A 26,063-nucleotide genomic window follows, 5' to 3' on the forward strand; every position below is an offset into this window, starting at 1 on the left:
TTCCCACCGAGGTCTCTGTCCCCTGTCCTGACTGATGCCCGATGGCGCCGGACACTTCGCTTTGCTCTGTGGTCTTTATATATAGTGTCTGGGGATTTCAGAGCCGTAATGTGTTGTGTTTGAGAGTGCTTTTAGCAAGGGCTCAGCTGTTTTTTGGCTCAAGTGATGGGGCTGTGCCAAATTTAGGAGCTCAGACCCTTGCAGCTTTCTGCCTCGTGGAAGTGTTTGGGTTGTGGGTAATTCCCAGCTCCTTGACACGACCATGAGTTAAACTGAAATTCCTCTGATTACACTGATGTGTCACTCAAATATACCCTTGCCGCATCCTTGTGCTTGAGCTCTAGGTTCCCGTAGCAGACCCAGAAACGCCCCGCAAGATCTCAGGCCTGAATGATATTTGCAATACTTCCCCCGAGGCCTCCCCGTGTCCCTGCTACCTTCCCTTCTCCCCGGCCTGTTCGCTGCGGGTTTGCCCCAGCTGCTCGCTGGGGAAGGAGCCCAGCGCGCCTTCCTCCGTGCCGTTCGGTCCAGCACAACACAGTGAGCCGCTGCCGCAATTTCCTCCTCTCTCGCTAGAGCTGAGAGGAAGGAAAGAGCCTGCATCTTGCTGGGCTATTTGTGTTTGCGGTTACACTCGCGCAGGAAGCGGCGTTCTCCTCGTCTGGCGATGCACGGAGATGAAATCCAGCCCTGCCGCTCTTGCTAATCCTGCTCCGTACCGCCAGACTTCTCCTTTTGTGCCGGCAAGGAGCCGGCGTGGCCCTGCTCGCTCCAGCTCCCGCATACAACAGGGTTTGAAATAATCCGTGCCGACCCCGCGGGCGATGCAGGGTGAGTTGTCCAAGGCATCCCCAGCACTGCGATAGCCCAACCGCTGCCTGCCAAGTTCAGCAAAGTTCCCGGCAGCTCTGACTGCTTCTGCTGGGACAGTGATTTTCTTGAAAATCTCACAAATCCTGGGGCTTTCCCTGGAGGATGCCAAGCTCTAGGACAATATTAATTAACTTGAGCAATCTGCCGGAGCCAGAGTCCTCCGGAGTGGAGTCATGACTTTGTGCAATTACTCTGACTTAAGAGAGGAAAGTGGCTCAAAGGAAAACAGGAACATATTTGAATTGGCAAATCGCTGTTGCTGTGCCTTTGTAGACTAGGTATTGCAATATAAGGCCACGTCGAGAGCACTTTGGGTGTAAACAAACCCAGCAAGATGCAGGTCGTACTGTAGGCAAATTAAAAATTGCAACTGTAATTAATCTTGCTCATATACTTATGCTTGGCCATGAAGTTACAGGCTGTTGTCAGCAGTCCCCTGCCCAATTTGGTGGCTGCGGATGAGGCAGCTGGTAGATGTATCTGTGTGTGTTTGTGCAGAGGGAGGAACTGCTGTACGACGCTGTTTCTCTCTGGCCTCAGACCCAAACCGAGTGTATCGGAGCTCCTTGGAAACTTTCCAGCAGGATCTTTCTCCACTGGAAAATGTTGATTCATTGAAAGTAAAATGTTGCATGGCAGCGGGGGGGCTTTCCCGCGGGGGAAAGCTCCTGCCCTGTTTGCTCAACCATGAGCTAGGCATAAAGCTGTGGAAATAATAGTACGTGTYCTAATGAGTAAATGCTTGATCACGGAAGAGACAAATGAAGATTGTGTTTGTGACCTTAGCACTAGTATCGCCTGTCTTGTCATCGGCCTTCTTCCAAAGGCAGTTTGGGGCTGGCCAGGGAGGTGTTGCCAACTCGCAGTATTATTTTTCCCTTGTTAGCTCCAATGTTGCAGCCAGCATGCAAGGGCTGATGCATTTCTTACATTTCTGTGCCATTTAATAGAACGTATGAATTAAGCGTGACTGGATTTATATTTATTTTTCCTCTTTGATCATTAGTCCCACTTATCTGCAGCAAGAGATGCTCTGTTTCTCTTCTCTTTGCTTTGCATTGACTGAGCATGGAGGATCCCCGATGCTAGTGCCATCCGGATCATGCTGTGGGCTGAGCTGGCACTGTCGGCACTGAATCTGCTTGGTCTGATGATAAAATCCCTGGAGAGGACAAACAGCAAGGGCTGTTCGCCGCGTGGTTACATTGAGGAGGGAAGCGTCCCCTCGTCTCGCTGGCTGAACAAATGCAGTCGATCCAGAGCTGAGGGATCCCATTATCAAGACATGCTGTCTGCCATGGCCTTGGGGTCATTTCTGAGTGCAAGATCACACTCAAAACCCATCCACCCGTTTCTTTGTGGGAACCATTGGCTTTGCCACCACCAGGTTGAGGTGCCCTGAGACAGGACTGGGTGCAGGTGTGCATCACTGCAGGACAAGGAAAGAGTGAATGCATGTGGTGTTTTCTCATCCCCAAGCGCTTTTCTCCATGGGGCTGCGACCAGTGCCCAAGGCCCTGGAGAGGATGAGGCAGGTGGCTGCTCCATTCCCAGCAGCTGTGTTACTCGGTCCTCCTCACTCTGCAGAGCTGGATCTGCCCCTGGAGTGGGTGGCCAGAGCTGAATAGAGGAGCTGTGGTGGCCTTTGCACTGATCCTTTCCTCTAAGCCCATCCAGGAAGCACTGGGGTGGAGGTGGCTCCAGGCCAACTGCTGAGCCAAGAAAAGTGACGGCCTCGGGAAACACCTTGGGCTTTTGTCACTGGTTGTGTCCCAGCAGTGAGAAGCAGGTGCCTGGGGATGGAGGTGAAGCGGCTTTTGATCAGCCTGGGTGAAGGATCCTCCATCCCTTTGCATGGCAACTCTCCTCTGTCTCTGCCTGCCTGTCTCTGTCTCTGCCTGTCTTATATATTTATATATATATATACATACACACACATATATGTGTGTGTGTATAAAGGGGTGTGTGTGTATATATATACACCTTTAATAACACTTTGGATGGGCTGAGGAGGTGGAATAAATGCTAGCAAGGCTTAATAAAAGTTCTTATGTGAGGTCTCGCTTCAATGACTTCTAGGAATATGTTGGTGAATTGGTGACAATGTCTAGGTCATCTTGCTCCAACTTCTTTTGGTTTCTTGGTGACTGCATCTGCAGGAGGGAGCTGGCTTTGATGCTGAAGGATGGAAAGCAATTAGCTGGCAGCGTTGGGAGTGTGGCACCTCCTGAGCGTGGTTCTGGCAGCCCAGGACCCCTTTGCAGCCACATTCAAGGCCTGGGACTTGTTTGAGGTGCTGTGTGCAGGGAGTGGTGCATCTCCAGGGCAGGTCCAGGAGTTGTGATAACATCCATGGGGCATTTAAGCCAGGGTACAGCAGGTTAGGGGATTGAACCAGCAAGATTTCTGTGCTAAGACAGGGTTTTTTGTCTTCAGAAACTCCCACAAGGAACAAGGGCATGTTTAACCTAAGCCTGTGTTGTGTGCATCCCTCTGACCTCTGCTGTAGACACGCAGCAGCGTGGGGATTTTGGTGAATTAACCTCTCTCTGGGGGAGAGACTGAACCGAGCTACATGTGTTCAGTTGTGTGAGTAACAGCAAGATGACACTCAGGCATAATGTGATGCTGCCGAGATAAAACCATCAGCAGAGATAAGATCCCTCCAGAATGAGGGCACATGTCTTCTTCATCCACGGTGATGCCATACAGGTGGCAAACGCCTTCACCTTGGCCCATTCGCATTGTGCGTCTCTCCTGTGAACCTCTTGAACCCGGAGTGAATCACAGCTGCTCTGTCTTCCTCTTAGCAGGGCTGTGCCTGAACTGCTGGAGCCTTCAGGAGCTGGTCAGCCGAGATGCAGGAAACTACCTCATCCTCATGGAGAAAATCCTCAGCAAAGCCAAAGAGGTGAGCCTGGGACCACCGGGGAGGAGGGGGGAGCCTGGCTTTGTCCTGGCTCGAAGGATGCTTTTCCACCTCACCGGTGTTTATTATGGATGCATGATGGATATATGTGCCCTTGGCTCTTTAGCTGCTGTTTCTCTACTGGTATCACCAAGGGCTGGGTAAGGCTATGAGATCTGCCCCATCTAATGGAAATTTCATCAGCCCCCATCACTACCGGGTTTGAGATAGCGTCAGCTCCAGCCAGAGCAGCTCCCTACGTCCTGGCGCGTGGGGGCTGCAAGGGAAAACCTGAGCTGCTCTTTGAATCGCATCGCAGATCCTAGGGGAAGAGGTTTGGGTTCCCAACGCGCTGCTTGGGTCCTGGCCCCTGGGATGCTGGCCTTTGCGCAGCCTGTGTGGGGACCAAGCTCTCCCAGGAGGGCCGCTGCATGGATGGAGCTGGCCTTCCCACCACCTTCCTGGTGGTGGGAGTCGCTAGTCCAGAGCTGTGGCGCTGCTTGGCTTCCTGCAGAGAAGCTGTCGGTTGGGGACCGTGAGCGAGCTCTGCCCTGCCAAGCGCGGGTCAGCCTTGCAGCAATGGGCAGGTCAAACGAAGCAGGGAGGCGAAACACCAGTGGGGCCGACCACATTGGCCTGTCGTGATCCCATTGCATGATGGAAAAGCGCTATGCGGCCCAGTTAAGCAGGGTCACCTCAAGACACGGCTGGGAAGACCTCTGAGGAATCCCTTGATGTGGCAGGAAGTGCTGGCATTTCTCCCAAAGCCTCAGTGCTGGGATTCATGTGATTGGGTAAATGTTGCCTTTCATTTTTCATGGAAGAAAGGCAGTCTAGCCACCAGACTTCAGAGGAAGTCTGGAAAATATGGCAATCTGGGAGAAAGAACCAATAMAAACTAATAARACTATCMCTCCCCCCCCCCCACCCCTGTGATTTTTTTTTTCCTTTTTAATGGCTGGAATTGAGCTAGTCACGGACAACTTTTGGAGTGTATTGCACTTCGTGCTACACTCACAAATGAGGGGAGATAGTGTTTTCAAGCATGTTCTTGAGTCATCACTGTATTGCTCAGTGAAATATTTCTGCTGGCTCTTCACCAGTGAAGACTCTGGCAAAAATGCCTGATTTGCGCTGTGTTGCCTAGTTTTACAAGCTGCTTGCAGGGGCTGGGCTGCCAGCCTGCCTGACTTTGCCTCTCCAAACTGCCCCCTTTGAGTCACTTTCCTAAAATTTTGTGCAGCTCTGCAAAGATTGAAAGTGTCCGAGGGTTGGGTGCTTGGCTGCATGCAGCTTCCCAAGCGGAAAGGCAGAGAGGCAGTGTGCACTGACCTGCTTGTCCGGTTGGTGTGGATTATTGTGCTTTTGTGGTTATTTTCCCTTGGAGGTGAGTGCTTCCCATCGGATGAGGATAGGGATGTGATGGCACAGGGTTGGGCGCTTGGTGGCATTTTTGAGGAATCCCCCAGCACCTTGGAGAAAGCGTTTGGGTAACGCTCGAAGCAAGGAGCCCGGCTCATCCGTCTCCCCTTGGGCTATTTCCTACAGGTCCAGGAGAAGTGCGACTACAATCTTGTAACTCCACTGGCTCTGCTTTTCTACTATGCGGTCCTGTATGTAAGTCCTGAGGTTGCTGAATGTGGTTTGACTCGTGACTCCCCAGGAGGCATGGGAACTGGGGCCCTGTGGGAGCTGAGCAGGACTGTCACGTAAATCTGGGTGATTTTCATCTGAAAGATCACGATCTGCTTTGATCAATTCATCTCAAAAAAGATCCAGTACAGACCTACAGGGATCAAGACTAAGCAACTGTTGCACAAGCCGAGAGAGGTGGAAGAAAATGAGCTCCCATTTTTTAATCTTTGTGTTTAAAGACAGATCTATCAGAAAGAGTCAGACAATATTTCTGTGCAGAGAAGGCAAATTTTGCATTGTCCCTTACAACTGTGCAAAATATATAGGCAATTTTAATGAAAAGAAGGAGCAGATCTTTCACAGGAAATACTTTTTCTTATTATTATTATTAGCACAATGCATCATTATTCCAAGGAAATCATTGCTGCCAGATCTTGCAAAAGCACAGACTTTAATGGGATTCATCTTTGATTGTTTAAAATAAAAAAAAAAAAAAGAAAAATAATTGTATATATATAATCAGGAAAAACTCTCTGGCTTTGGCACATGAGCCACAGCACAGAGGTTGGGAAGGTGCAGAAAGGATGAAGCCTTTTTGTAGCTGTGCCAAATGCGCTTTCTTTGACCCTTCCTTGGAGCAGGACAGACTGTCACATGGCAAACCTCTGGTCTGGTCCTCCTTCTCCCACTTCCAGCCTAAACCCTCACTTTCTTATGCAGTAATTGCCTTGTGCAACCTGGACATCTCTGGGAAGAGAGGTTGAGGGCGGTGGTGGCTCAGACATYGATACCCGTGTCCTTGCTCTGTTTCTAACCATGCTCTCCCTGTCCCGTCCCCTGCAGGCTCCTCACTTCCCTCCAGGCTCTGACCTTCTCCTGAAGGCCGCCAGCATCTACCACAACTTCCTCACCTGGCCCGTGCCCTACTGCAACATCTTCCGGGAGCTGCTCACCTTCATCAGCGATGAGCTCAAGGCCCCAGGTAAGAAGCAGCCTGCCCGCACGCTCCCACCCCGCTGCACAGTCTTCATGTGGTGCTGGCATGGCTTTTGCCTGGGGATGCACTATAGTGAGGGGCTGAGGTTGTGCCTGCTCTGCTGGTCCTGGCAAAAAAGCCCAGTGCTGGGACTTGCCATGGCCGTGTTTCTAGCTGAGACTCTCCTGGTCTTGCTGTCTTAAAATCCTCTTGTTTCCATGAATCCCACACAATTTGAGCATAGTGTCTGTTTACCTTGCGCTCTGTGTCCCCTACACCTTGACTTTTCTGGGACATGAAGATCTCTGCCCTGCACCCTCTGAATGTTTTATCCTGGTGGCACAGCACAAGGTGAGACTGGATTTCTCTGGAGGAGCAGAGTTGGATGGCAGGGTTATGTTTTCAGTGGTTGCCTTGTATGCAAGGTAGTAGGAGCATCTCAGGACTGCTAGACCTGTATGGATTAGCAAAAAGGGTAATTGCCTCCTGGCTGCCTTTCAGTCTGGTGGGTCTTTTGCATGGCAAAGCATGTGCTGGCTCCTGCCGCTTGCCGAGCCTGGGGTTTTCTTTGAGATGCTCAGTGACTCAGTGCATAATTGGGGTAATAACAGTAGGTCCATTCACTGGCATCAAGGTGGCTTTAGCCTTTGAGCCTGCTGTTGCATGGAAATTTCCGTAGGGTCTGAGGGACTCCCCAGCTGTTTCTTTATAGCAGAGACTCTACCTTGTGATATGGCTTTGGGCACATCTATCACCAGCAACTGTGGTTCTCTTAATTAAGTACTCCTTGTGGATGTGTCCTGTTGTTCCCAGTGGAGCAGCTCTTCCAATTATTTCTAAAAGGCCCTTTCTCCTAATCTTCCCATCTTTTGATGGCTTGTGCAGAGTCATTATTACATGGTCCTGTAGTAAAGGAGATTTCAGCCCTTGTTTAWTCCCTGCGTAGGGTCATGACACCAAGATCTGCTCTGAGCAGGACTTAGGAGAGCTCGCATGGACGTGTTCGCTGGCAGCTGAGGCCAGCAATGCTTCCCCATGCTGCCAACAGGGCATGTAACATGGGGACACCGCCGTGGTCCTGCAGCAACGTCCTGTGGAGACGCGGGGTGGGTGAGCGGCAGCCAGGGATGAGTCACGGGGCCAGTGTCAGCAGGGCTCTTAGCCAGCACGGATGGGCTGCGTGGTGATTTCAGCTGTGGGGAGATGGACGAGGTGGTGGGTGCAGGTTAGATGACAGGTGCTTTCAAGGGGAGATGCTTTCAAGGATTGAAAAGTTGAGCTTGGCCAGTGTGGGTACCAAACTGGCTGCATTAGCCCTGGCTCAAGGCTCACTGGTCGGGAACGCCAGGCAATGTGAAGGGCTGACCCACCATGCCAACGCAGCTTTGCCTGTGCCTGCAGTTTCGCAGCATCTATGGGGCCAGCACATTGGCCGCATGGGTTAATCTTATAGCATGCAGAGGGGTGACTGGGATGGATCCCCTCCTTTGAACCCCTCTTTTTGCAAGTCTCTATGGAAGCCGAGGCTGTTGCGTGAGGTCCAGGGTAGGCCATTGTGCGCATCCAGCCTCTGGCTCGGAGCTGTGGGCTGGGCAGACGCCTGTCCCATGCTGCCACAGCACAGGGTGAGCGGGAAGGAGCCAGCTGGGAAGGAGCGTTGGGGTCAGGCTTTGCCTGCAGAGCAGCCTGTAGGTGACTGGGGCCAGTGCTGGGCGAGCTGGTTCTGGCCTGAAGGTGGGGACATGCCCAGCTACTGCCAGGCTGGTGATCTGCAAGCACCGTGGGCTTCCCCAGCTCCTTCCTGGTCAGTTATTGCTGTGACACCTGTTGGTGGCCTGTTGCAACCACTGCTGGGAAAACCCCACTGYCGTGGGGTTTTGCTGCATCCTGCTCTTGTCATGCTGTCACCGATGCCCAGGGCTGCCTGAGCTGGGGACTTTGATCCCAAGGCTTTTCCTTTCCTACAAACACGTGAGGTTTCCCCAACCTGCCAAAAGTCGCAGCATGGGAGGTGACATTGTGCCAGGGGACACCAGTGCTGCTCACTGGCCCCAGCCTCTCCTCTGCCAGCTGGAGCAGAGAACAGCGAAATTACATCCTCCGCTGCAAACCTGGCCGGGATCTCCTATTCTTCTTCCATAGGCTCCGTGACCTGCCAGGAGGCTAAAGCAAAAGCTTTTTATTGAGATGAGGGTAAATATTAACTAAGAACAAGCAGCTATCAATATTTGCCAAGAATGCAATAGGTATTATCTGCAAACTGGGCCTGAGCTTTCTGCTGAGCAAGAGTGGTAAACGCAGCTGTAATCAGAGGAACCATGTGGAGGACTGCGAGCTGCCCAATGAGCCTGGCCCTGGGCACCCAGGGGTCCTGGGCTCCCTGCAGACACTGCTCTCAGGGCTACGAGCAGCAGCACAGTCTGGGATGTGGCTGCCTGTGGTAATAAGGGTGCTGGACCTTGATGATGCTGCAGGATCTTTCCCAGGCACGTGTTTCTAAGATGCACCTGGTCGATCTGCTATTTGGGGGCGAAATGGGCTTTGCTATTGCCACCCAGTCGCAGGGGCTGAGATTCCAGAGGAYTGGGCAGCTCTCCCTTCTCACCTTCTAGTTCCTCTCCCATTGCCTTCATCTGTCCCTTGTGTTTCCAGCCTCTCCTCCTCAAGGCTCCCTCACTCATGGCCTGGTCTGTTCCTGCTCCAGCACCTTATCTTGCTTCACCACCAGGATTTTGCCAGCTGGTGGGGAGAGATTGCCAGCCTCGGGGTTRGGGGCTGGGGGTAGTAAGTCCTCTTTGCCCGGGCCGGGAGCTGAGGGATGAGGTTAGCTCATCCCCCCTGCGGCTCGGCCTGGTGAGAGTCACGCTGGAAGATGAAGCTGGTGTGCTCCTGAGGCAGAGCAGTCCATGGCATTGCTGTCTCTCATATCCTCTTCTCTCTCCTGCAGGGATTTCATTCCAGAGGCTGGTGAGGACAGAGCAGGGGCTGCCCGTGAAGAGCTACCAGAGCTCCACCATGTAAGTGTGGCCAGGGCAGGGCTGAGCCTCCGYGGGCAGGGCTGAGCCTCTGTGGCACTGCTCACATTGCTCCCTGTAACCTCTCCACTGGCGTGTGCCGCTCTTCTGCAGCCAGCCTTAATTAAAAAGCAGAAGCAAGGCTGTAGCGAGCAACATCTCAAAGGTAGTGGTGAATGCCGGGGCTCCTGAGGAGAGGAGATGGAGAGCAGAGATGAGGAAAGGAGGCTGCAGTATTTCCCACAGCAGCTCGGGGTCAGGGTCCATGGCTCCCGGAGTTGGTTATTCCCTGCAGGGATGCAGAGCTGGTGTGAACAGGCAGGGAAGGCAAAGCATCCTCCTAGAGAGCTGCTGATCTCAGCATTAGAAGACTTCCAGGAGGCAGACTGGTCTGCATGCTCTGGAGGAGCAAGCCTGAAGGGGGAGAAACACGAGTCTCTCCCAGCTGTGACAGTGCTGGGGGCTCGTGTTTGGTTAACTAAAGCTTTGCAGCTCTGAAGGCAGTCAAACTTTGCACCTTGTTTAAGGGCTGAACCTTTCTTCCTGCCAGCACACCTCATTTGTAAATAGGAAAATGAGGCCAGGCTGTGGGTGCCCTGCCTGGGGGACGGTCCTTCTCACGCAGCCACCCCTGCTCTGTGCGGGAAGGCTGTTTTGCTTTTTTGTCTTGTCCACATACGCTGTGCAGCCCTGGGTCTGTCGCTGTAGCTGTAACAATGTGTACCCCACTCGGCCGCATTCGTACAGGTATGGTGCTTTCCCAGTACAGCTGTCCCATTCCACACACTTAYACTGATGCAAATGCAGCCGTCAGTGGCTTACAGTAAGATGGCCATATCTGCATAAAAACCTGAAAAACTGGCACAAAGCTATACACAAAGCTGAACCCTGGTATTATGGAAAGCTTGTGCCCATTCCCTGAGCTAGAAGCAAATACACCAGAGCTTCCCTTGAAACCCCCCTACCTCAGGCATGTTAATCCAGCCACTCTCAGCGTGGGCATCTTAGATGATACCTGCACGGTCTCACTGCCGAGAGCAGTGTCATTCAGCTAGCTTAAACCTTTGCAGCACCTTAAAGCTCAGAAGCGGTGCTCTGACTGGCACCCAGCAGCAGGACCTCTAATTTCCTGCCCCTCCTCTCTTGCTGTGTGTTGAGTTTGGAGAACTGGCTGCTGAGCTGGAGCTGGTTGGGGCTGCTTGAGCAGCTGTGGGGCTGGAGGTATCACCAGCCCGGCAGGTGACACAGGACAGTCCGTGCACAAGGGATGCCCCAAGGGGGAGGATGGAGGCTGCCCATCGCCCTGTGTTGCGTGTCTGGCATCCCTGCACAGACCTGGAGCCCAGCTACCACTACCGTGAGAGGACACTGCCATCTAGCGCAAATTCGCCTGAGTGTCTTGTGGCCCCTATGTGCCGTGGGTGGCCAGCATGGAGGATGAGCCTGCTTGCCTGGCTAACTGCTGTCCCTTCCGTCCCCAGCACGGTGCTGCTGCTCAACCGCTCTGAGGTGCAGAGCGAGTTCCTCTCCATCGCCGAGAAGCTGAGCACCCCCGAGCCGCCGCGGCATGCCACGCTCCTCATGCTGCTGGAGCACCTCTACCAGGCCAACTTCGGCACCCGCTGTGACCTGGATGGCCTGCGCCACCTCCTGAAGGTAGGCACTGCCCTGTCCCGCTGGGTCCGTGAATGGTGTGACCCGCGCTGCAGCACCCCGGCATGGCTCAGCTCTTGCGGGAAAGCGCTCGGTGCAATTTGCTGCTCACTCAGCTGAGCCTTGTCGGCTGCGGGACGAGGTGAGATCTCGCAGTGAGATGGTGCAGCTCATCACTCTGGTTACGCTGTGATGCAGCTGGGAGCAGTTGGGCACAACTGACTGGTGTCTTTCCTGACCGAAATAATATTTGATCGTCAAAAAAATGTGTTTTGATAGCACTTCTTGTGAAAAAACATACGTCTTTCCCTTCTCTGCTCAGCTTAGACCTGAGCTCTATGCTTCTGTTCTGTGAAGTGCGGGGAGGGGGTATCTTGCCTTTTACTGCTTTATTCCTTTCTCCATCCCTAAGTAGAGAGAGAAAGAGCCCCCAGATGTGAAATAGAGCCAAAGTTTTTATTTGGTCAGAGGAGCACTTAGGTGTTTGTGGAGGGCAAAAACTTACCTTTTAGGTATGCTTAAAAGCATTTTTTTCTTTGCAGAAGCTTTGGGGGGACTTGGTGGGGAGGGGGGCAGGAGGTAGTGGAGGAAGGGAGGTTTACCCAACGGTACCTAGTGATCTGCCCCAGAGAATTGTGCTTTAGCTTTGCCGAGGGACCCACTCGATCTCTTTTCTTGGCTCTATTTCCCCTCCAGTCCAAGTCACCGGAAGAACTCTCGGAGATCTATGCCAGCACTGCAGAAGCCCAGGAGATAGCAGCTGCCAGCAGCGATCCTGCCCTGGCACGGGAGCAACTGCAGTCCGCTCTGCAAGACATCATCGGAGCAGCAGCCTTCCCTGCAATCGCAGGTGAGAGACTCGTCTGCGCCGTCACATCTCCCAGGATATTCTGACAGCTCAGCCTGTGCGCAAAAGATGAACTCCTCTGCTTTGAGGGTGTCAGGAGCTGGCCCTTTGAAGTGTGAAATCCTGTTTTGCACAAAGTTTCAAACTAGCACAACAGAAAAACCCAGGTCCTATTTCATAACCACATGATGAGCCAGAAATTGTTTCTCATCTTTCATTAAAACAAAACAAAACAAAATCTCCAGCCTTTGTGGGCGAGATAAAAACATTCAATCAGAAACTGATTGTAAGAGTGAAGTCTGCCTGAGTCTGCAGGCAGCCTGAACTGATAGCTCTTAGAGGTGCCAAATGTCCCTTTATCCCCAAAGCACACAATCTCTTAGTGCTCCTGGATAACGGCAGCAGCACTGGTGCTATGCATGACCTGGGCTGCCCCAAATATGTGCACCGGGGTGGACAGCATCTGCCTCAGGCTGCTGTGGGCCCTGGGGGTGATGGCTCCTGGTGGGAGGGTTGCTTGGAGGGGTAAAGCTTGGGAGCTGCCAGGAGCGGTATCAGGGCTGTGGAGCTGGAGGGCAGGTGGGGAGCACAACGCGGTGTCTAAACATCACCGTGAGCAGATGGGACAGGCTGTGCTGGGGCCTCATTCCCACTGCTTGCAGGCAGGAGGGGTCTAGCTCTGTCCCATGCAAGGACATTAAATTTGCTTTGGGAGAGGAAGCATCCCCTGTCATCCTCTGCAGGGAGTCCCAGGGACATCGGGAAGGAGCAGAGCGATGGAGGGACCAGCAGTCTGGCACAGTGTCTCCATGACAGGGAGGGTCCCTGCAATCTAACTTCCCTTTTCCTCCTCTCTCTTCCCAGGTGAGGCCCAGCCCCGCAAGCTCCACACCATCCCCATCCCCCCGGCTCGCTGTTACACTTACAGCTGGGATCAGGATAACTTCGGTAAGCTGAGAAGTGACCCCCATCCTCCCCAGAGAGACCTCAGCCCTCTGGTGCCCGTTTCAGGCAGGCTCAGCAGGAGTGCTACCCTGTCCTGGGGTCCGCAGGGGCAGCTGAGCAGCAAGTCTGCCCACCCCGAGCTCCTCTTACGGCGGGGTGTGTGGCACCGAGGGCAGTCGGAGCCTGAAAGAGCCACTAAATTGTCAGTGGTGGCGAGCGATGTAACACAGCGGGCTAGGGGCTCTGGCGTCCCTGGCAGCGATGTGTCCAGCCCGGATGGGAGAGGACATGGGCCATCTGCTTGGGCAGGGCTCCCTGAGGTGACACGCTGCTGCACTCCCAAGCAAAACCTTTGCCTGCACTGTGGTACGTTGGGAACGAGGCACCAATGGCCCTGAAACGCGCTCTGTTGCTGGAGACAAAGCGTGCCGGACTTGATCTCTTGGACAAAGTTGTGCCTTGCATTAAGTTAGAAGAGACTCGGTGCGACAACAGTCATGCGAATGTTTGTAGGCCCTTCCACACAGAAGGATGCAGGCCTGGCATGGGTGGGCAGYGCTACCTCCCAGCTAAGCATTGGCAGAAAAACATCCCAGCCCGCAGATGGGGAGTTTGTACTCTTAAGACCCATAAAACATCACAACTCTTCCACTGTTCCTACAATAGGCATAGCTGAGGAGGCTTTTTTTTCTGTCCGAGCTGGTGATTCTTGGTGCTCTTGGTCCTGCAGCCGCAGTTTTGCGGGGGAAGTGATGACTTCCCTTTTCACCGTGCTGTTCAGTTTAAGTTCCCTATTCCTGGAAGACCTTTTCTCTTCCTGTGAAGATTTGGTATTTGTTGCCTGCTGGCCCCAATGAGCTAAATCAGAGSTCTGGTTTGCACTTTGCAGCTAGGATGACCTTGTAGGGAAGTGGTCCACGGTGGGGTGATGCCTCATTCTCTGTGTCTGACCATTGATTTTTGGCTCATTTATTGAAATACCTTGCTTCCCCTCCTACTCTCCAGCTAAACCCAGATCGGACGTATGGTGCGTTGTGAAATTTGAGTAGGAAGGAAGCAAAGCCCAAACTGTTGTTTGCGCTTGGGTTTTTGAGAACACAAACAGAATGCGATTTCAAAGAGAGAAACACATTTTGTTTTGTCATCAAGTTTGAGCACCTTGTGGAAATCTAAAAGTGTTGTCAAAGGGTAGGGTTTTAGTTCTTTGTTTATCGCTATTCAGGATTAGAGACAGCACTGGCCAACCTGCAGTAGGGCAGGCAGCTCCAGGTGGATGTCTGGGATGTCCATGCACTATTTACTTTTCTAATGGCTATGGTGGAGTCTCTTGATGGTGTTGGAGTCCATGCTAGACCTGATCTCTTTGGTGCTTTTCAGATATCCTCAATGACGTCCTCAGCAAAGAGTGCCGCGTTGTCGAGCCCATGGTCTYGGAGAATGAGGAGGAGGAAGAGGAAGAGGAGGAGGTAGAAATTGATGGCTGTTCTCCAGAAAGGGACTCACTGCTTTCCCCTATCTCTGCCATTTCCAAAGACTCTGTGTACTCAACGCTATCGGAGGAAGGATCTAAGCACTCACGAGTGTCCCTCTTCACTGCTTCCAAGGACTCCATCTCAGAGCTGACAGTGGTCTCCAGAAAGTCCTTGAAGTCTTTTGTCTCCAGCCTCAAGGACTGCATGGACAGTGGCTATGCGGAAGACAGCGATGAGAGCTCTCTGGACATGGTGGGAAGGCCAGAGCTCAAGGTGGAGAAGACCCACCACAAATACAGGCACACACTGACCAACAAGATCTACAAACTGTTCAAGAGCAAAAGTCAACTGGTCTTGAGGAGAGACCTGAAAGACTGCGCAGACACAGGCTCACTCTCGCTGCCCCTGCGCCGGGCTGAGAGCCTGTGCAACCCCGAAGCCAAGCACCGCATCCTGGCCCGTTCACGGAGAGCTCATTCGCTGCCCCAGCACGTCCTGAGCCAGCGACTCCCGGCGCAGTACGTGCCACAGCCTGTGAGCCTCCACCGCAGGCCCTTCCTCAGCTATGACGAGGATGCCAAGGTGTCCACGCTGCGTGTCGTTGTCTTTGGCTCTGACCGCATCTCAGGGAAAGTGGCCCGGGCCTACAGCAACCTCAGGTGAGCTGAGCAGTGCCAGGGGACCTGGCTGCAGGTACTAGCATGCTCTGGCTGATGGGCATGTGGTGCTGGGTGCTACCTCATGGTACCTCTCTGCTGTGGTCCCTGGAGTCCTGGTACTGGTCCATCTGCTGTAGTTAACCAGGGCTCCCCAGTGCCGTGTGACATGGCAGAGGGACATCTTGCTGCCGTTGTCTAGGAATGGAGGCATCAGGGGCATTTGCTGCCATGTGGCACCAGCATTAAGTCACTCCGTGAAGCTGTTGTGGAAATGCCATGCAAATGTCTGGCACAAAAGGGTCCCTGTCCGTAGGTCTTGCATTTCTTATTCTTTCCATCACCGTGTTGCTCTGGGAGGGGGGAAGCATCCTTAGACTCATACTTGGGTCTAATTCTCCACATCGTGTCTTCCCTTCCCTGGACACGCTGGAGTGCTTTGCTCACCCAGTCCTCTCCCACCTTGATTTAGACTAAAAGAAAGCACCTGCCCCTCACTGACAAGGTACTTCAAGCTGCAGTTTTACTACGTCCCCGTGAAGAGGAGCTGCCTCTCTCCATCGGCCCYGCTGATGCATCCTCCTCCATCTCCGGGGGACCCGCAACTCCGAGGCTCAGCACAGCTGGTAGGTGTCCTGCCCGCTGCGGGGCTCGTGGAGCCACTGGCACTGTTCTTGGCATGCGGTCGCCCCAATAGTGGCTGTGTGTGGAGCCCAAAAACTGGTGGGGCAGCCTGAGGGGAGCACTGGCATTTCTTCTGCTGGCCTTGAGTGAGGGGAGAAGATCAGCCCTTACTCCTCTGTTCTTGGGGGAGCTCCAGAATGACCCTGGTGTGTCTGGTTTCAGGAATCTACATTGCCCGGGGTGGAGACCAGCACCAATGACATCTCCCACTACATTGGGATGTTGGACCCATGGTACGAGCGTAATGTTCTTGGGCTGATGAACCTGCCCATGGATGTCCTCTGTCAGGTATGTGCATGGCCAGATGGTAGAGCCTGGTGTCCTTCTTGGTTTCCCTCTTCCCTGTGGTATGGTGGAGCTGAGCAGGGAGCATCTCATGTAAACACTAGGCCACCAAACCAGTGGCCTGATCCTGTACAGCGGGATATGGGATGGATATGGGATGGTCCTTGGTGGTCAGGAGTTAGGAGGAGGGTTTCCGTCCCCAGCATGATGGGACGGGCAGTTCTTGGTGCTGGGCTGTGGGTACCTGCGCCCATCAGGATTGCGACTCATGCACTTGCACCTGCCATCACAGTCTGCCAAGCTGGAGGCTGAGTCCCAGGAGGACTCCAGGGAGCAGCTGCCTATCCTGGCTGACATGATTCTCTACTACTGCCGGTTCGCCACGCGCCCCGTGCTGCTGCAGCTCTACCAGACGGAGGTAGGTGAAGGAGGCTCAGCTCTGTCTTGGCTAGGGGGAAAGGGGGATCTTCTGCTCTGCAACCAACTCAGGATTACCTGTAAAGTGGATGTGGGTACCACACAGTTGCCACGGGCTAATGAGGCAAAGCTGAGTCTCTCCTTTTATTCCTTTGTGGAGCCTGCTGCATGCCCCTTGCATGTGAGCTCATGGCTTTTTGGCTGATGCTTCTGACTCAGTGATCAAGAGTGTGCAGGAGGCTCTGGATTAGTGTGGAAAGACCTGGCTAAACTCTGTGAGCCAGCAGCATCTGCCAGGACTGTCTGGCTGTTCCCTGGTGTAGTGCCTGGCACGACACCCAGGGCTCTGGCTTGGTCCTGCTCAGACAATTCATGGCACACAAACAGTTTTCCATCCAAATACCTTTCCCCATTGCACAAATGACTCCCATCAGTGCCAACAGGTTATTCACAAGCCTGGAAATCCTCCTGTGCTCTGCTTTCTGGAAAAAAAACCCTCTTTGTGAAGCTCATTTTTGAGCCCCTGCTGTGTGCACAGGCATGGTGGGGAAGGCTTGAACGCATTGCTGTAATGATTGCTTTGGTGCTGCAGCGCCGGATGGGCTGCAGCGATGTTGTGGCAAGCAGAATTGCTGCCATTTGGTACAAGCTCTGAGGCTGGGATTTGTGTTACCCAAACTGATGCCGGGACCCTACTGCTAGGCTCATCGTGGTGTCCCCCCCCCCCAAGTGTGTTGAGGAGTTTTCTGTAAGTGAATTGTCTGTTTTTACTTGGTAGTGGCCTATTAAAACAGTCTGAAAGTACAGCTAATGTCAAATGCCACCCAAGGCAGTGGCTGAAAGGTGTATTTTGAAAATGTGAAAGTGTTTGCCCAAATTGACCTGTTTCTTGCTGTGAGGAGTGAGAGGGATGAACACTGCCTGATGTGGGTTGGATCCCCCAGCTGTGTTGCTTTGTGGGGTCTCCTCACCACCACATCTCGTTTCTTCTTCCCCTGGCAGCTGACCTTCATGGGGGGGGAAAAGATGACTGAAGTCTTCATCCACTCCCTTGAGCTGGGCCACTCGGCTGCCACGCGGGCCATCAAGGCATCAGGTTTGTAGCTGATTCCCGTTGTGCTTCTGCAACAACAGCTCTGAGACAGAGGTGGATGAATCAACCAGGCAGTGAGGTGAACGGAGCAGCTCCTTAGAGGGGTTGGAGAGAGYGTGTCCAGCAGCTTTGGCACCACACATGGGCTGCAAGAGAGGTCTGAACCCAGACTGCATCATGAACAAGGGTCTAGATGTCTTTTCACAAATTTGGAAGTGAAGCAATGCCGAGTGCAGCTCTTTATCTTTTCGTTTTGCTGCTTTCTGTTGTTTGTGCTTTTTCTGAGATCATCGTTTGTAAAATACCTCATTCCATTTACTAGTTTAACTGGGCAAAACAAGGAAGCTGCAGTGCTTTCCTTGCACATGCATGGAGTCTTCAAGCCAGGGACATCCTTATGCTTTTAAATTAGGAGTTCATAAAATTATTAGAGACAAGAGAATTAATTACAGAAACATCTGCCTGCAGCCTAGTCTCCAGCTCTCTCCCAGCTTACCAAAGACCACATGCTGTCTGGTATGATACAGCTTGCAGAGACATCTCATGGTCAGCTTACATACTGCATTTAAACATGTCATTTATTTTATTTTATTTTTTTAACYGATTGCTTTTCTGTGATCTCTCCTTGTCTTTATAAACAGAGATTGTAAAATATTCTCCATATGAAGTGTTACTACCCTATGCCCTCAGAATGTAGACTTGGCCAAGATCTATTCCCAATAGCTCATGAAATCACCAATCCTTTTTGACTGCTTTTTCCTTTGGGTTGTCTGGCAACACACCATTTTGCATTTGCAAAAGATTTTCCAGGAAAAAACATTAATAAGTGTTGGGCATAGAATTTCAAGGCTAATTTATTGTGAGCACAAATATGCCCTGAAAAAAGGGAGTTGGGTTAGAAATGCAGCCTTTTATTGCTTTGTGTATTCCTTGGAACACCAGCCCTGCTGCACCAGCTTAGCCAGCACCACTGTCAATTTTGCAAAGCTGCTTGTTGTGCTTCATGCTGAAATTCCTGCCATGGATTAATTGTTTTGTGGCAGCTTTCAAGCCACCTTTTCTTTTTGCCTTTTTACTCTTCAGCTGTGCTCAGCAAACCAGGAATTTTCCCCCTTTTTGTAGCTACTGACTGCACTGATGTAGCAGTAGTCCACTGAAAAATGGGGATAAAAGGCCACTGAGTGACATTTGCTCCTTGTTTTGTGCAGGTCCAGGCAGCAAAAGGCTGGGCATAGATGGAGACAGGGAAGCAATCCCACTAACACTACAAATCGCCTACAGCAAGGTGAGTCCATGGGACTTGCACAAAGAGAAATGTGGCAGGAAACCATTTCAATGCTGTGCAAACATGTCTCTCAACTGGGGGCTGAGAGAGTCTGGGGCCTGAAAATGATGGCAGTGTGCTGGGGAAGTCTGAATCCAAACCCAGATGAGCCAGAATCAGGCTCATCATCTACTTACTGGCTAACTGGTGGTGGTCTTCCACTCCTGACAAGCCCAGCAAAATAGGGAATATGCAGCCAATTTCAGTAGATTGGACAGGTACTGAGTGCTAGTTCATACTGGTGGACTTTGCTCCACTTCCAGAGAGCAATTTCCTGCTGGTCACAGCAGTCCTTCTATTTTGTTGGTTCCTCTGCAGTTATTTAGTGTTAACTCTGGGTGTTTTTTTCTAAATCCAAGGTTAAATACATTTTAATGCCTACTCAGACTTTGTGCACCTCTAGGTAAATCCAGATCTAAGCTAGTCCAGCCAGAGGGTGAGGGATGGGGAGGTAGGGTAATATCAGGCTGGAAGGTGGCATCTCACAAGCTTTGATTGGTCCCTGCAGACAGCCATCAGTGGAAGAAGTCACTGGAATGATGTTGAGAAGGTCTGCACGTCCGTCAACCTCAGCAAAGCCTGCAAGAAGTATGAAGAACTAGGTAGGTGCAGGTGTCCTTTGTGGCTTTGCATAGGGAGCAATGGGAGGGGTTAGCAGAGCAAGAGGAGAGCGTGGATCTTCTCACTGGAGCAAAGCAGGGATGTGTGATGTGCAGGAGAGGACACATGGGAGACACTTGGTGTTCCCTGGGCAATGGATACTGTACTCCTTGGCTCTTCCTTAGCAGCACTTCAGGAATGAAGGGAATTTGATTTCCCCTTGTCCTGAAGCTTCCAGCCAGGGGACTGTTTAGGTGTGTTGGATGTCCATTAGGAAAAGGACTGGGGCTGTGCAAACAGTGGGATAGTCACTGGAACGTGGTGCTTTCCAGAGCAACACCTGTGTAGTAAGGAGAGGAGAGACAAAGCTGTTAAATAAGTAAAGCAGGAATGAGGGAGATGGTGCTTGTCCTGCCATTCTTAGCAGCTGTGCCTTGCAGCCAACTTTTAGTAGGCTTTCTCTACATCTTGGAGATAGCTGACTGCTGTGCATTTTTGCTTCATAAGTTTTTCTGTTCAGATCCTTATGTAGTATTAATATGGCTTTGAGCCTTTTAAACATAGCAACACCTTCAGTCTCTTAGTGTGCTTATTTAGAAGCAATACTGTTCATTCTCTCTGGAGAGCTATGCTGTTTTGGTAATCAGACACACAGTTCTGAGTAAACTGAATAAAACTTCTAAGTTTCTCTTTCCTCATGTGCTCAGTGTCTGGCACAGGTATGTTTGTGAGCAGAGCAGTTGGGACAAGCGGGTGATCTACCAAATAGGAGACCTATCCTACATGGCCCATGGAGCTCCACCTAAGCCTCTGTCTCTGATCCCTCCTATTGTTGCCCCATCCATGAGGCTGTGCAGACAGCCCTGGAAATACTCCAACAGGAGTTATTTGCTCACCTCTGCTGTACCCCTGTCTTTTGAGCTGGGTGTTTCTGTGCTAGTTCAGGAGCCTCACTTGTGCTGCCAGTGCTATGAAGCAGGGGCCTGTCATCAGCTCCACACTGGGGAGAAGCTTCTCCTTTATCAGTCTTCATTTCAAGAGAAACCTGGTCTCCTGATTTGCTCTGTGGGTTTTCATGCTCACCAGTTTGGCCACAGGATGTCACTGTAATTCCAGACATGAAAAAGGATCTCTGGGTGGACTRCAGCAAGGGCCATGGTGGGAGCTAGAATTTCCTCCTGACAATGGGGCAATGACTTTTCTCCTACTTAGGTCCTAATACAGTTAAATGTCCTGTGCTGCTATGTTTAGAAAGCAGTTTGAGATTACTCCGTAAGCATGCAAGTTTACCCCTGTCTCTGAGTTGCCTTCCCTTTGTGTGGGTTGGCATGGAGGAAGGAAGGTTGGAAAGTGTATTGGTTAGGTCAGGGTGTATATGTGGAGGTTGTCACTGTCCCAAGACAATTAATGCCTCAAGGCTCAGAGCTGGGATCTGCGCCTGAATGCTGAATATTCCCTCTCCAGCCCGGTGCTTTCCCTTGACAGTGGAGTCCTCCTGAGACTGGCCCATTCTAGGATGCTTTGAGGGGTAGAGGGACCAGCCAGGTTCCCACCAGTGGCCCAGAAGCCCCAGTTGCTAACAGTTCCCTTTTGTTACAGCCTCAAAAACAGAGTGTCTCAACTTAACCATGACTGAGGTGGTCAAAAGACAAAACTCCAAATCCAAGAAAAGTTTCAATCAGGTAACTCGAATTATGATGCTTTTACATTTGGTAACAAGAGGTTAGCCTGACTGAGCTAGGAGGGAAGCAGGGCAGAAGATGGAGTCTGAGACCCTGGAAGTGGTCAGTAACTCCTTGGTGGATCCAGTTGCCACTGGCCACCAGTCTTGGCTTACAGGGCCAGCAGTGTATGGAAGCAGTTTATTTGTCCTCCGGGATTAGCAGTGGGAGCATCTGAGCTGCACCATTTCTGGAGGCTGGAGCAGGCTTGTTCCCTTGTAGAAGCAAGGCCTGTCCCAGGATTTGGGAACTGGATCAGCAAAAAGGTCATTATGTAACATAGCTACAAGCGTTAAAGGGGGGTTATGCTGATGCTGCTTCCAGAGCAGCAATAAAGGGCTCTTCTGACCTTAGAGATAACAGGGATCACTTCAGCCTCAGGCAGAGATCCTCACCTTTCTGAGCCCATGTTGCTGCCTTTCCCTGGCCAAATCCTGTCTTGCAAACACACAGTGCTTTCTGCAAAGCAGTTTCCCCTGCTCTTCTTCCCTGCACAGAGCCTTGTGAGCTCCCTCACTTGGATGCTTTTTCTCTCAGCAGATCAGTGTGTCCCAGATAAAAGTAGACAAGGTCCAGATTATCGGTGTCCAGTCCTCCTTTGCCGTGTGCTTGGACCAGGATGAGCAGAAGATCCTGCAGAGTGTAACCAGGTAGGACCYCCAGTGCAGCTGGCTGCATGCTGTGGTCAGTGGTCCTGAGCACCACGGTGGATCTATCCCATGTGGCTGAGCTGGGCGATGTAACTCCAAGCTCTGTAGTGAAACTGAGCTCAGAGGGGATGGATGGTCCTGCTCAGATCCTGGCAGTAGTTTGCCTTTATGACTAAAGGGTAGTCCCCAGTCCACTCTTCAGCTCAGTGAAGACAGCTCTTCCAGCAAGACCAATTATAAGCCAGAGGAAAGCCATGCAGCATCAGTGAGATATTTAGGAGCACTGGACACAAACAGAGCCTTCAACTTCCAAACTTCATTGGGGTTCTCCACCACCTTTGGCATACCCCTTGCAGAAGGAACTTGTGATCTTCACAGGAGAGATTAGGGTAGAAGGGGCAAGAATTGTTCATTTGACTCTCCATCTATTAGTGGTGTCCCCAGAGCACGAAGCTGGCTCACTGAGAATGCGATTTGAAACCTCATCGTGGGCAACATATTTCCATGGGCACAAAGGGATCGAACCAGTTGATCCATTGGCCTCAAAAGTCCCAAGCATTTTAATGTGCCCCTCAGGGAGAGCAGAACTCTACAAGGTTATACTGGCTCGAATGGATAAAGATTTCAGATATTATTTCTTAAATTCTTAAATCTAAGGAGAAGGGTTTTTTGTTTGTTTGTTTGTTTTTAACTTTATTGCTCAACCTAGGAGGTTAATGTGAGAGCTTAATGCAAGAAATGAAAAAGCAGGTATTCTCCCTTCCCCAAAACTTGAGGATGCAAAAGTTCTCATTTTGCCTAATGAATTTCAGAAATTACTCTTTATGGATGCTTCTGCTTTAGGTCCTAATCTGAGCCAGTTCAAAAGGACCTGAACTCTCAGCACTCAAACGCCAGTCCTGTCAGAGTGAACTGATTCCTGTTTGTTTGCAGATGTTTCTGCTGCACCCAAGGCCTGTGGTTCTCAGCTACACACCTTACCGAGATCTTGCTTTCTTTTTGTTTCCCTGCAGGTGTGAGATCTCTGTGTGCTACAAACCAAGGGACAGTGATCCCCTTGCACTGAGAACGCCCTCTTTGCCTCCCCAGGACCCATCTGAGTTTCATTCTCTACTGTGCTTACCCATTGCTACCTTCAGTGGAGCACTGCCATAGAATGACCAGCCAGACCCTGCGCCCTCTCAGACCACACTCACACCCAACATGCAAAAATAGCCACAGGAAGAGGAATTTGGCTGTACTCCTTTGGGTTGGAGACCCAGCAGTTCTTGTTCAAGACATCCTGCAGCCCAAAGTATTAGCGTGGTGGCTGAGCTGCTCCTGGTCTGTGCTTAGCCTTTCCTTAGGAAATGGGAACATCAGTGTCATGCTTTCGTACCTGTCAGGGTTCCTCAGCAATGCAAGGGAAGCAGTTTCCTTGAGCTGTCCACATGTTTCAGCAGACTGCCAACACCCAGTTAAAGAGGGCAAGGCAAGGGCAGTGATATTCTCCTGCCAGCAAATGGTGCTGTGGCTGTACTCAACAGTGACTGCAAAGCCAATGTGATCTGGAGGGCATTGATGGGTGGGCATTGTGGAAAATGAATGCCCTTGGCTGAGTGGTAGTAAAGTCACCCTTGGTGTGTGGAGAGTTGCAGACCACTCAATTGATGTTCTGTTGACATTTCACCTGTAACAAGTCTTGAGATTCTCAGGACAGTTCTTTGAGATGGGGATGGGGATAGACTTTCTCATGGATTTGCTTTAAATTACAAAACTTTGGTGTCCTGCAGAGAAACAGTGCACAGCAGAGGGACCTAGCTGGGGCCCAGGAAGAGCTACTGTTTGTGTTTCAGTGAATCCAGTGCAATAGGCTATAGCAGTGCATTGATGGCTTGTCATGCACGCATGTGTTTACTGTAAATCCAGGACCTGCAGGAGATGGACTTCTGATTTTTGCAGACTTTGAGCGCTCATCCAGAAGGGGGTGAACTCCCTGTTCGGCCCATGCTTTTGTGGCCGGCTCCCCAGCACTGAATGACAGAGGCATCTCAGCCATCAGATGCTCAATAGTTGCTTGAAATATGGCAGGAACCATACTTACACTCATAGGAGGGAAGGAAGTACAGAGGAAACCGCTAGGATTGTCTGTAACTCACCTGAGGGGGCAGCTTTGGTAGAAAAGGACCCAGCACCAAAAACACTAGTGACACTTGCAGCAGCAATAGGATTTGAGATCCCCTCCCTCCTTCAAAGAGAGGCATTTCCCCCCCCCCCCATTCTCTCTACAAGGCTGTAGGTACAGAAAGGTGCAATAGTTGGGGGTATTTAGAGGTATTCTGACTCCAGGAGCAATAAAAGAAGTGGGAAGAGCCTTGCCTGGTTTCTTAGCTCTCAAGCTGTTTCTCAATAGTTGATGATTGCACTAATGATGACAGACAGAAAAGCATGTCTGTACCTCCTGCTACAGGCAAAGAAGATCCTAATGCTGAGGACACGCRCTTCCTGGGAAGTGACTGGAAGGGGCCCCCTGGACTACCAGGATGCYGGGAGGCTGCAGGGCTCAGCCATGGTGACTCAGTTCAGTGTGGGTCCCCCAGTCCTTCAGAAAATAGGACTTGATCAGCTCTTAGCACTCGTTAGAGCAAGATGGGCTCTGTCCCCCAGGGCTGGTGGCAGAGCAGCAGTCCCCCTTGTTCTGGGTGTTGGAGGAGACTCAACACTTTGAAGGTTAAATTTGCCAGGAAAAGGGCCAGAGCCCCTGGGGCTTCAGTTATCTCAGAGGAATGTGGGCCAGGCTTGCCTGTGGGATTCCTCCACATCCTTCCTAGAAGGGTTTTGGGGGATCCCTTCTGCTCCGGGGACTTGGACCTTGTGGCCTGTCAGGTGGTGGACCTGCTTTCTCTCCCCACCACCTCTGTTGCTGATTTGGAACAGCTTGGTCCAGACCTGTGGGTCTGGTCTTGCCTGGTGAACATCTCAGATTGACAAGGTGCTTTGGTGTCCCTATCGGCTCTGGGTGCAACTGCTGCCCATGGCCAGAGATGAGCAGCAATGAGAAGTGAACATGCTCCCGAGGCCTCTGTTTTTCATCCACCTACTTGAATAAGCCATCCCAAGGATGGTGTTGCCTTGTGGACTCCAAGAAAAGACTTTGTTCAGGGCAAAGCATCACTCAACACACACAGAGGTTCTGGTTCCGCTGTGATGCGAAGCTGGCTTGGACTCCTGGCCAGGACCACATTCCATGTCCACGCACCGACCTCCAGAGCACCTGCTATTTAATACTGTGCAGGGCAGTGTCTTTCCTCTGCTCCCAGCGTGGACTTGGCAGGGACACCAAGCCGCTGCCAGCTCGTGGTGGGATGTCCCCTTTCTCGCTAGGGTGCCTGCAGGGTGATGTGGAAATGCCAGCTGAGGTTGCTACTGAGTGTTTTCTTCTGCACATCAATACTTTAAGTCTGACAGGCTCAAGGCATCAGAAACAGACTTCAATAGCTCTTTCCATGCACTTGGAAAAAGTTTTCCTGCTGACTTTTCATTTCTCAAACAGGTTTGTGTGCGTTGTTTTAAATGGGGCTGGAATTTGACAGCTGTTTTTTTTGTTCAATACTTTAAAATAGCACCTTATCCTGTCAAAACATTGCTATTTGTGATCTTGATATCCGTGGCTAAATATATCCTTGCCGCTGTTAATGACAAACCTTTTTGGTTTCAGCTGGCCCTGTGAAAATACTGAAGAAGAAAATTTCCATGTCATGGAGAAAAACAAGCACAAACTCTAGGGATTTATAATCCCRCCTAACTTTTTTGATCTCTGATGCTTTTTTAAAAGAGAAAAGAAGGAAGTTAGAGGTTCTTTCAAGCCATCCTTGTACATATGTGAAGCCTCACCAAATCTTTGTAATGTCTGTGCTGATCTGTAAAATACTGTTCAAAGAAGTTTTAAGGTAATTGTAAAATATTAAATGTTGATTTATTTCAAGTACAAGTACAGTGTTTGTGTCAAGTAACTCCTGAGCACAAGGGAGGCACAGCAGGAGGTGGCAGGACTTCTTATTTCCATGCGGAGGGAAGGGTGCACCCAGGACCTTTGCAGAGTAGTTGACCTGAAAGCAGGAAAAGGCTCGTAAAGTTGTTGCATTGAGATGTAACAGGAGGAGAGGAGATTCGCAGCAGTTAGTTTAGCTTGTTGTGTTCTTCTGTGAATAAAAGCAGGTTTTGATGCTGCCAATCCCAAACTGGTTTCATGCTGGATTAAGGGGAAAAGAAAACAGCTTGTGCAAGACGAGATCTGTGCATACCCTTTCCTTCTAGGAAGCTCCATGATG

At 51.2% G+C, this 26,063-nt stretch overlaps 1 protein-coding gene across 6 annotated transcripts in view; it reads left to right on the forward strand.

Moving 5' to 3' along the window:
• The window catches only part of PIK3R5 (phosphoinositide-3-kinase regulatory subunit 5), a 64,788-nt gene extending 39,071 nt beyond the window's left edge, over positions 1–25,717 (forward strand). For 4 of the 6 annotated variants that reach the window (XM_026075749.1, XM_026075750.1, XM_026075752.1 and 1 more), the window contains exons 3-19: positions 3,684–3,784; positions 5,330–5,398; positions 6,260–6,398; positions 9,340–9,409; positions 10,888–11,062; positions 11,756–11,909; positions 12,771–12,854; positions 14,229–14,982; positions 15,452–15,605; positions 15,826–15,951; positions 16,241–16,366; positions 17,368–17,461; positions 18,667–18,743; positions 19,291–19,384; positions 20,982–21,064; positions 21,641–21,753; positions 22,767–25,717. In XM_026075749.1, the coding sequence (XP_025931534.1) occupies positions 3,684–3,784; positions 5,330–5,398; positions 6,260–6,398; positions 9,340–9,409; positions 10,888–11,062; positions 11,756–11,909; positions 12,771–12,854; positions 14,229–14,982; positions 15,452–15,605; positions 15,826–15,951; positions 16,241–16,366; positions 17,368–17,461; positions 18,667–18,743; positions 19,291–19,384; positions 20,982–21,064; positions 21,641–21,753; positions 22,767–22,908 (2,555 nt within the window). In that variant the 3' untranslated portion in view covers positions 22,909–25,717. The remainder of the gene's footprint in view (positions 1–3,683; positions 3,785–5,329; positions 5,399–6,259; positions 6,399–9,339; positions 9,410–10,887; positions 11,063–11,755; positions 11,910–12,770; positions 12,855–14,228; positions 14,983–15,451; positions 15,606–15,825; positions 15,952–16,240; positions 16,367–17,367; positions 17,462–18,666; positions 18,744–19,290; positions 19,385–20,981; positions 21,065–21,640; positions 21,754–22,766) is intronic. The other 2 variants (XM_026075754.1, XM_026075753.1) reach the window with 2 other exon arrangements.
• The last annotated feature ends 346 nt before the right edge of the window (positions 25,718–26,063 follow it).

This window comes from Apteryx rowi, unplaced genomic scaffold (assembly GCF_003343035.1).
Source record: "Apteryx rowi isolate R43461 unplaced genomic scaffold, aptRow1 scaffold_41, whole genome shotgun sequence".
Taxonomy (NCBI): Eukaryota; Metazoa; Chordata; class Aves; order Apterygiformes; family Apterygidae; genus Apteryx; species Apteryx rowi.